Source organism: Cavia porcellus, unplaced genomic scaffold (assembly GCF_034190915.1).
Source record: "Cavia porcellus strain 051 isolate PalLab524CR breed Dunkin Hartley unplaced genomic scaffold, mCavPor4.1 scaffold_2, whole genome shotgun sequence".
Classification (NCBI taxonomy): domain Eukaryota; kingdom Metazoa; phylum Chordata; class Mammalia; order Rodentia; family Caviidae; genus Cavia; species Cavia porcellus.
The window spans coordinates 51286070-51297340 of NW_026947485.1; the positions used below are offsets into that span (position 1 = coordinate 51286070).

General features: G+C 47.5%; 1 protein-coding gene across 1 annotated transcript; it reads left to right on the forward strand.

Moving 5' to 3' along the window:
- The first annotated feature begins 753 nt into the window (after positions 1-753).
- On the forward strand, positions 754-11049 carry LOC134474327 (uncharacterized). The gene is made up of 2 exons (XM_063241872.1): positions 754-2620; positions 8010-11049. Exon 2 carries the CDS (start codon positions 8077-8079, stop codon positions 9949-9951), a length of 1875 nt encoding a protein of 624 aa, XP_063097942.1. The 5' UTR covers positions 754-2620; positions 8010-8076; the 3' UTR covers positions 9952-11049.
- Positions 11050-11271: the final 222 nt, after the last annotated feature.

An 11271-nucleotide genomic window follows, 5' to 3' on the forward strand; every position in this document is an offset into this window, starting at 1 on the left:
CTTTATGGTAGAGTAGTAGTTATATATATATATATATATATATATATATATATATATATATATGGTAGAGTAGTAGTTATATATATATATTCATACATATACAGTAGTTATATATATATACACATATATATATATATTTTAATGCATTTATCATTGATGAAAATGTAGGCCATTTCCAAGATTTAGCTGTTATTATGCTGCTATAAACATGGGTATACAATAGTAGATACCCATTTAAATAATATATAACTCCTTTCATATGAGAAACCCAAAGTATAAATAACTTTAAAAACAAAATAAAAAGCAGACAACAGGAATCAGGGAAATTTCCTTTGCAAATGGGAAGAGAATCTAAATTGGAGGGAGGAGAGGAAAGAATACAAAGAATTAAGATGTGCTAAATACATTCATCTACTTCCTAAGATGAATATAAACATGTAATACATGTATTAATAAAAAATTTAAGAAGCAAAAATTAAAATGATTTAAAATTACATATCAAAAACACACTGAATATCCAAAACATCAACTCAGAAAAACAAATACCAACTATCTTGTAGTCAGATTTACTGGATTTATGTGTATTTTTTAAAAGCATATAATTTGTAGAAGAAAAAAATTATATAGTTATTACATAGTTAGTTTTCTACCTAACTAGATCAGAAGAAAATAGACTAAAATAAGATATTCAAGAAAAACACTGTGAATCCAGCATTTTATAGGAAATGACTTTCAAGGATGAACAACAAAGAGTTTTATCAACTTCAAGAAGCTGGGAAGCATTTCCATGAGCCCTTTCCAAGGAAGCTATAGAAACTAGCTTCAGACAGCCAAGGTTGATGGAAAGGCATTGACATAAGGAAGGAGGCATGTGTGTGTTTATATAAATTTCTGTGGGACTAAGACTAAGGTTAAAGAAGGAGAGAGTGAAATATATATTAACCTTATGACCTGACAATGTAGATCTAAATTAAATAAAGTGGCAAAAAAGTAAAATTCTAACATTTTTAGTATTCATATTGGTGGGAGTATTTACATTATTAAGCTGCAGTTAAGAAATAAAACAAGTAATTAGGGAATATTTTAATTTTACCACTCCCTGTGACTTTGAGAACTAAGATTCTATATATGGAGCAAAGACAGGTAAAATAAAATCCAAAAACTAAAATAGTTTATTATTTTGACTTTATATTTAACTGGCTGGCTAGCCATCCATCCGATTTTACTAGCTCTGGTAAAAATCAATAACCTCATAGCAATAAACCAGGTTTACATATTGTGATCTTGAAGTAGAATTTCTCAGTAAAAGGAACCAAAGCTTTTTGGTACAGTGGCTGATTCCAGGTGTAGAGCAGGAAAAGTATATGATGGGACTGTGATATGTTGTCCTAGAAGTGAGCAAGGAGGCTGTGAAAGAAACCTCCCGGGATGATGTCAGATGAAGTCAGAAATCAGCTGAAAGAGGCTGCCAAATGAGGTCAACTTGACCTTCATCACCGACAACAATTACAATGGATTGAATTCCATCAAATATGCTAAATTCCACAAAATCATTTTATTTAAAAAAAAACCGCTAATCAACTTTGGTAGTAACTAACTGTCCAAGGAACTACTAAGTAGAAAGAAAGAATTGAAGATTTACCTTGCCTTTCCACTGTGTAACTAAATATTAAAGAGAAATTGAGTCACAAGTATTCCAAGTAATGAAGAGTTAAATATCACCATTTCATAATAGTGAATGACATCATTGACTGTTACTATCATAACAAAAGAAATAATCAGATATTATGCATTAAATCTTTCCTAAAGGGCTACCAAAAGAATAACACTGATTCTGGTTCAATCTTCATAAATAGCTGCCAATTGACAGGAAATACATGGGCAAAACAATCTATTAAACTGCATGAAGGATACAAAATCAGCAAAATCCAGATTTTAGCAGACTCTAGAAATAAGATAATTGAAGTGTTTTAGCTGAAAAATTGTAAGAAAAAAAAATGAGAACTGATAGATTAAGAGACTTAAAATAACATGTCAATTGTTGTAAGGTGTGTTGGGAGCTCGACCGAGTGATATGAGGCCTGTGGTGAGGAGTGAAGCCTGAGCTAGATTGCCCCTCCCGTCGACCGAGTGATATGAGGCCTGTGGTGAGGAGTGAAGCCTGAGCTAGATTACCCCTCCCATCGAGTATGCCAAGATGGCGCCCATTTCCTGCTCCCTAGCTAGTAAACAACACGCCCTGTAAGCTAGTCTGCCCAGCAACAGCTGACGCTGGCCAATCAGCTCGTCTTGCCTACTTTGATGTGATTGGTCGATGTGTCCATATATATGCTGACACCACCCCTGGGGCGAAAACACACACCAAGAAGAGGGACTGCTGAGAGAAGCACACAAGGAGCCGTAGGGAACGGACCAGAGGAGGCTTCCCTCAGGCGGGATCCGAGATCCCGGAACAGGGCGTACGGAGAGAGAAAATAAATCAGAGGCTATCCGCCGACTACTCGTGTCGTGTGTTTTTTCCTGCCGGCCGGGATCGACACCGACATTTGGTGGCCCGTACGGGGAACTGATCACCCCCGAGGCGAGGCGGACGACGCTCCAGTATTGCTCTGCAGGACAGGTGAGTAGGGGATAAACCTGGGCTCTGGGTGGCGCGCACCTACAGGGCTTTTTAGACTCCCCTCAAGCTCACGTGTATGTGGCAGGTTAGCCTCACACGGTGAGAACGGACTCCTCAGTGACAGGCATGGGCAACTTACCCACTAAGAGTTCCAAGTCACTGGTAAGAGCGGTGAAAGACCTGCTCAAGATTTCAGGTATATCAATGAGCTCCAAGACACTTACGGAGTTTCTCCAACAAGTAGATGAGGCGGCACCCTGGTTCCTGCCGACGGGGCACTTGTCCCTACCTTGCTGGGAGAAATTAGGTAAGGATTTAGAGAGAGCAGAAGAGGAGCGCCGACTCCCACTTTCGGTTCGGCCGCTCTGGGAGATGATTCATTCATGCCTCAAAGGGGAGAGGAATGGGGCTAAGGATAGCGCAGATGGGCTCTCTCAGGCCCGCCGAGCTTTTGAAGGGGCCCGTTCGGAGTCCTCCCGAGAGGGGTCCGTCGCAGGGAGCGTGCGGAGGCGCTCGCGAGAGCGAGGCAAGAGAGAGGTACCCCCTGCCTCGGATTCCTCGGGCTCAGATACCTCGGAAGGCGAGGACAATGAGGCAAGTGACCCCCCTAATCCCTTTGCAGCTTTACGTAGAGACCTAGTCAAGATGCAGACAGACCTAGAGAAGGGAAGGAAACTCCTGAGCACTCCCCAACGGAAAGCCGTAGAGCCTTCCGCGCCACCCTGGGAGGTCCCAAACACCGGTTCCTGTGGTGAGATGGCGGCCTGGGGCCATCCTCCGTCACCCCCCCCATGGAGGGAGTGGCCTGGACCGTTGTCACATGTAGGGCCACCATCTTGTCTGCCTGGCGACCCGCCATCTTGTGCCCCAAAGACTGGTCGGCCATGTTACAAAGAGATACAATTTTGTGATAGGGAGGGACAGACATCTCATGGGGAGGCACCACCCTGTGAAAAAATGCCAAGGTCCCAGGGAAGGTATTTTCGTAGATGGACATTTAGAATGGAACAGATTCCTCAAGGGGCGAATGAGTATGAACAATGTGGGCTTTATCCGGTGCTCCTAGCGCAAGGCCAAGGACCCAATTACTGGGAACCACTGGAGATCAAGCAAATTAAGGAGCTTAAAAATGCGGTTGCCACATTTGGCCCTACTGCTCCTTACACTATAACTATGTTGGAGAATTTGTCTGCCGGTGGCTTTCTGACGCCCAGTGATTGGACCCAACTGGCTAAAGCCTGCCTGGCCCCCGGGGCTTTTCTGGATTGGCGCGCCTGGTATACTGAGTTTGCCGCCGAACAGGCTGAAAAAAATGCGGCTAGGGGCCATAGGGGGCAAAATGAGGATATGCTTATGGGTAAGGGTCAGTACGCTCAAGATCAAACTAGATTCCCTCCAAATGTGTATGAACAGATACATAACATAGGCATCCGCGCCTGGAAGCAGGTAAACAACACAGGGGTGGCCTCACAATGCCTCTCTAAAATTGTTCAGGGCAACACAGAACCTTTTGTGGATTTTGTGGCCAGAATGCAGGAGGCAGCTGACAGACTCTTTTCAGATCCGAGTGCTGCTGCTCCTCTTATTAAACAGTTAATCTTCGAACAGTGCACCAAGGACTGCAGGGCAGCCATAGCACCCCATAAAGGTAAAAACATAGAGGCGTGGATTAAAATTTGTAGAGAAATAGGGGGGCCATTATCCAACTCAGGCGTGGCTGCCCTTTTAGCCGCCGCCTTACAACAGACAGGGCCTCAGAAGACCAATCACCCTGGTAAGCCCAGGGGATGTTTCCAGTGTGGGGATCCCAGCCATATAAGGAAAAACTGCCCCAAGACCGGACAGGGGGAGTTTATATCCAAGAGACAGGAATCAGACAGACGAACGGGAACCTGCGAAAGGTGCGGTAAAGGTTCTCACAAAGCAAAAGATTGCAGATCTATTTTTGATGCCCAGGGGAACCGTATTAGTGGCAGGGAGACTACGGAGCCAAAAAACGGCCAGAGGGGGCCCTCCTTACGGACGGGCCCCCACTCCCTAGACAGGACAACACAAGATGGCACCCCCCCACAGGGGCCACCCCCGGGCCAGCAGGCGTGGACCTCTGTGTCGCCTCCAGACTCCTATTAACACCCGATATGGGCGTTCAGGTGGTTGAAACCACCTCCAAAGGACCACTACCCGACAAGCTAGTTGGTTTAGTGATTGGACAGTCCTCCACAGCCCTCCGGGGCCTTACCGTGATCCCTGGAGTTGTAGACCCAGATTATTTAGGAAACATCAAAATCATGGTACAATCTCATATAGGGACCATAGTAATTGATGAAGGGGATAAGATAGCACAACTTTTACTGTTCCCCAGTCTCCATGAGAGACCCCGGTCCGGTCAACGGGTTAGAGGGGGTCAGGGACTTGGCTCCTCTAAGGAAATTTTTGAAGGACTTCATATGACTCTTGATAAAAGGCCCATGCTATCGCTCAGGATTAACGGAAAAAAGATAACAGGACTCCTAGATACAGGGGCAGACCGTTCCATCGTCTCCAAGAAAGACTGGCCCCCTAGTTGGCCTACCAACACAGCTGACAACACACTCCAAGGATTGGGGATAGTGGCTGCCCCCCAGGTTAGTGCCGTGACCCTGCCTTGGGGTGATGAGGAAGGTCACCGAGGACATTTTCAACCTTTTGTCTTGCAGCTGCCAGTATCCTTGTGGGGAAGAGACGTTCTCACCCAGATGGATGTCACTCTTACATCCACCTGCTCTCCCCAAGCCAAAGGGATACTCAAAAATCAGGGATATGTCCCCGGCAAGGGCCTGGGCGCAGCCCTGCAGGGCCGGACATCCCCCGTACCTGTAGAAAAAAGGGAAGGTAGACACGGGTTGGGTTTTTCCTAGGGGTCACTGAGAAACTTCTCCTGCCCGCTCCAATTAAGATCACCTGGAAATCTCAAAATCCAGTTTGGGTGCCTCAGTGGCCCTTACCCAAGGAGAAGCTTTTAGCATTAACTGAGATAGTCAAAACCCAGTTTCAGGCGGGACACGTAAAGCCGTCAACCTCCCCTTGGAATACCCCTGTCTTTGTTATCAGGAAGAAATCAGGCAAGTGGAGGCTGCTCCATGATCTGAGGGCTGTCAACTCACAGATGCAGCCCCTGGGGGCGATCCAGAGGGGACTACCAGCCCTCTCAGCCATCCCTCGGTCCTGGCCAGTTTATGCCATAGATCTTAGAGACTGTTTTTTCTCAATCCCCCTGCATCCAGAGGACACCCACAGATTCGCCTTTACCCTACCCACCATTAACCAAGAGAGTCCTGATCAGAGGTACGAGTGGGTTACATTACCCCAGGGTATGGCCAACAGTCCCACCATGTGTCAGATGTATCTTGATTTTCTACTGGCCCCCTTGCGTGAAGCCTTCCCCAGAATTAGATGTATTCATTACATGGATGATTTGCTAATCAGTGCAAAAGATGTGACTGAGTTGGAGGATATGCTTGGCCAATTGGTCAGGGCCCTGAGAAAGGCAAATTTACATATTGCCCCTGACAAGATTCAGGGAGGAGACATAGTGACCTACCTGGGCACCAAAGTCTCCCCCACATCGATTTCTCCACAAAAGGTAACCATCAGAACAGATAGCCTAAGGACCTTGAATGACATGCAAAAGCTACTGGGAGATATAAACTGGATCAGACCTTATTTACACATCCCTAACTCGGACTTAAAGCCCCTGTTCGACCTCCTGAAAGGAGACCTGGATATTGCCTCCCCCAGGGAGTTCACCCCGGAAGCCAGAGTTGCTCTGAGAAAGATAGAGGAAGCCCTAAGTACAGCTGCATTGCGGAGAATTGACTCAGAACAGCCTTTTGAGGTCTGCTTGTTGCAGACCGTTTCTCAACCTACGGCAGTGATTTGGCAAAAGGGACCACTTTTGTGGGTGCACCCTAAGGTCTCACCTGCCAAGATTATCGAACATTATCCGGAAACGGTCGCTTCCCTGGCCTTGGAGGCACATGGCAGGGCTATCCAACATTTTGGCTCTGCACCCCATGCTATTCGGGTACCTTATACCGCTTCTCAAATAAAAATCCTGACTGCTTGTATAGATACGTGGGCCATCCTGAGATGTGTTTTTCTTGGGGAGATAGACAACCAGTTCCCCAGGGACCCCATACTACAGTTTGTTACTCAACATCCGGTGATATTTCCAAAAATCACCGCGTCCACACCACTTACTCCTGCAACAACGATCTATACGGACGGGTCAAAAACCGGGATAGGGGCTTATGTGGTCTCAGGTATGCCTCCGATCAGCATACAATTTGAACCAGATCAACCACAGGTGGTAGAGTTACAAATTGTACAAACCGTCCTCGAGAAGTTCCCAGGGGCCCTTAATATTGTTTCTGATTCAAAATACGTTGTTAATGCCATGCAGGTCCTTGAGACTGCGGGCCCGATTAAGCCAACCTCCAAAGTGACTAATTTGTTTTTGTCTATCCAGACTCTGCTGATAAATAGACACAACAAAATATACATCACTCACATAAGAGCACATACGCGCCTGCCAGGGCCCATGGTACAGGGCAATGCGGCAGCTGACGTGGCCACTCGCCCGTTGTGGATACTCAATATGTTATCTTCAATAGAACAAGCCCGTCTGTTTCATGACAGATTTCATGTCAACGCCAGGACGTTAGCCAACCAGTACCACATTTCCAGGGCTGACGCGCGGGACATCGTACGGTTATGCGGCTCTTGCGCCACATACACACCCGTCGTATCAACGGGAGTTAACCCCAGGGGATTGATTCCTGGCGACACTTGGCAAATGGATGTCACACATATGATAGAATTCGGATCTCTTAAATATGTTCATGTCTCTACGGACACCTGCTCTCATATTATATTTGCGACTGCTGAAACTGGCGAAAAGGTGTCTCATGTAATCAATCATTGCCTGACAGCTTGGGCCGCATGGGACAAACCAAAAATATTAAAAACTGATAATGGACCAGCTTATACAAGCAGAGCCTTTAATGAGTTCTGTGAAAAAATGGGGGTACAGTTAAAACATGGCATCCCATACAATCCCCAAGGTCAAGGAATTATTGAAAGGGCTCATAGGAGCCTTAAAGATATTCTACAAAAACAAAAAGGGGGAATAAGTCAGGGCCTGCCCCCAAAGGCACGGCTCTCCATGGCACTGTTCACATACAATTTTCTGAACCTGAATAACAACAATCACTCCCCGGCCATGGAACATTGTAATCCATCTCCTGGCAATAGGGGATGGGTGAAATGGAAAGATGTCCTGACGGGACAATGGATGGGCCCGGATCCAGTAGTTAGCTGGAACCGAGGTGCGGTTTGTGTTTTCCCGCAGGAACCAGGACGAGAACCATTGTGGGTCCCAGAACGGCTGACGCGTGTGGCGAATCCAACGAAACATAATGCAGGAGACACTCCAAAACTCAACGGCAGCGGACAGCCTAATCAAGATCGGTCCGACCAGGATATTGCTGCTCGACCGAGGAATACCGTATGACTTATGGGACACAGTAATGATTATGCTCTCGATAGTAATTGGCTCTCTTTTAGGGTACGGTGCAGCCAGAGTGGCTAGGCCACGCCGCCTTCCGGCAGCCCCCTTCCTTCTGGTTTTGATGCTCACCACCACTACTGAAATAGGAGCAGACTTGGTGTGGGCAGCAATACATCATCCGCCAGCGCTAGCCGCTATCTCCACCACAGCCCCCTCTCTCCCAAAGTTGTATGCAAAAAACTGCTCCGCCAGATTGCCTTGCATACCAGATATACCGTTAACCATCAGACCCATACGTTTTGACCTTCCCATCACCAATGACGTGGTCATTTTTTCCACTAATAGTAACCCCTCGTGTCACCGGGGATCCTGCGTTAGCTTCCTGCCCCTCCTTGTAAAATGGTACAATACCTCCCTGACGGTGAGGTTGTCTGTCCCATCCCTGCATTCGCCTGGATGTTTTAAAGCTGGCACACTTAGCGGCGGAGTCATCACTTTTAACTCAACCTGCAAACCCCGAGCAGCCATGCACACCCGTCCCGATTTCCCCACATGCCCATACCGTGTGTCCCCAAGCCGAAAAAGACAGATGGTGGACCTGTCACAACTTTCATGGCAGCCCTGTACTGTCGACGGCGTGGGAGTGACTCATCTAAACATGTCTTGGTGGTCCCGGTTCTCTCCTCCATCCGGTAGTAACAACATATTCGCGTTGACCTGGTGGGAGTCCTACCTGAGAGTGAACAACAAGTGGGCAATAAGCTTCCCCTTCCCCCTTAATGAAAATTGGTTGTGCCTCTCCACCGGAGCCTGCATGGACTTAAGACCCATGCTCGCTATTAACGCTTCTGCCTCTAATGGAACCACCAATGTCACCCTTAATTCTGAGGCTGCATGCGTAAAACCGCCCTACTTATGGGTATTCTCTGCTGACATCTCCTTTAAGTGCAGTAACCAACCATGCTTTACAGGGAACTGCTGGAATGGGTCTTTCCCGTATGCTATGTTGGCTCTTCGACCCCCACTGATGTGGGTTCCCTTTAACGAATCTGTTTGGGTTCATCCCGTCTATCAGCAGGACCAACTACCCATGCTCAGACGTAAGAGAGATTTTGGGATCACAGCGGCCCTGACAGCACTGTTCGTGACTCTGACTGCGACGGCTGTGACGGCTGCCGTTGCTCTGACCCAGTCTACGCTGACGGCTCAGGCCTTTACCAATCTTACGGACACCACCTCCCTGGCGCTGAGGGAGCAACAAGAAGTCAACCTCCTCCAGCACAACGCCATAATGGCGTTACAGCAGCAGATCGACCTAATCGCTCAGGAAGTCCAGGGACTCTGGGAGGTGGCTAACAATTTATGTGACGCCAGATGGGCATTCACCCAGTTGTGCGTTACCCCCATCCAGGTCAACCGTTCGGCTTACAGGCAATTTCAGGATTATGTTCTCACCACCTATAATTCTTCCTTTTGGAACGCTAGCGTGCGCCTGGATATGACTATCCGGCAGCTAGATCAGATAGAGGTGCCTATACTTACAGCCTCCTTTTTTGATGATGTCCTAAGCCAGATAGGCTCCTTCTTCAAACCTTCGTCACTTCTTGCGTATGGGATCATTCTTGCTCTTGTGATTGTCACTCTCGTGACTCTTAGGTGCCTGCGGTCGATAAGGGCGACCCAAAAGACACATATGACATTGATGATGTTGCTGGCCCAGAGTCAAGGGGATTCCACACCTAGCGTTTTCTGGGCTCAGGCTAGAAAGGCACGGCTCCTTTAACCAGTACGTGGCTGCCCTCGCCATTATTCTTACGGATGTTCTAGTATTATTACGTACGTCTCCTTCCCCGTCGCGGCTGCGAACTTAGACTAGAAGGACCCCACGCTTAAGGCGTGTTCCCATTGATAATTAGAAAATAGTAATTAGTGATTGTAGTGAACGGGGATTATGGTTGGTAATTAGTAATTACGCGGTTCCTCAAATGTCACTCGGCTGACCCCTCCGTGTCTCCCCCAAGATATAAGCTTTAAGAGTTGAGTGGGCAAGCCAACGACGGGTAAGACGGGAGAAGTTCTCCTGATCAACCTAAGACAGGCTCTACTCCGAGGGTCCTCTAGGGAGTGAGAGTTATGGCATTGAGATGCGAGACCAAGGGTACTGCAGTGCCATCCGCCTCGAGGGTTGAGGGGAAGGCAGGAATGAATGTCTATATGCATCCAGGTTCGGTTCACAAAAGCCTGGCCCTGCGAAAAAATGAACCACTCACCTTGAGCATGGTCCTGGCGCAAGGATATGTACGAGACAAGGTGATGCACAGCAGGGTATAGACCTCTACATTCTCTCATGCCTCGGCCTGCGAAATAGGCCCACTCCCAGACACCTCACATGGACCCACAGACCGCCCTATCTTAATAAATAAAGAAGGGGGAGATGTTGGGAGCTCGACCGAGTGATATGAGGCCTGTGGTGAGGAGTGAAGCCTGAGCTAGATTGCCCCTCCCGTCGACCGAGTGATATGAGGCCTGTGGTGAGGAGTGAAGCCTGAGCTAGATTACCCCTCCCATCGAGTATGCCAAGATGGCGCCCATTTCCTGCTCCCTAGCTAGTAAACAACACGCCCTGTAAGCTAGTCTGCCCAGCAACAGCTGACGCTGGCCAATCAGCTCGTCTTGCCTACTTTGATGTGATTGGTCGATGTGTCCATATATATGCTGACACCACCCCTGGGGCGAAAACACACACCAAGAAGAGGGACTGCTGAGAGAAGCACACAAGGAGCCGTAGGGAACGGACCAGAGGAGGCTTCCCTCAGGCGGGATCCGAGATCCCGGAACAGGGCGTACGGAGAGAGAAAATAAATCAGAGGCTATCCGCCGACTACTCGTGTCGTGTGTTTTTTCCTGCCGGCCGGGATCGACACCGACAAGGTGCACAAAGATAAACCTAAATCATTTTATCTATGAATGCCCAGTTGAGTGATGACTCTAAAAATGAATGATATAATTACCATAAAAATAAAAAAATCAGTATAATTGTAATTTATGGGGGTGGGAGTTGGCTATTGTGGTGGATTAACAACAACTAATGGTCAGTTTGTAA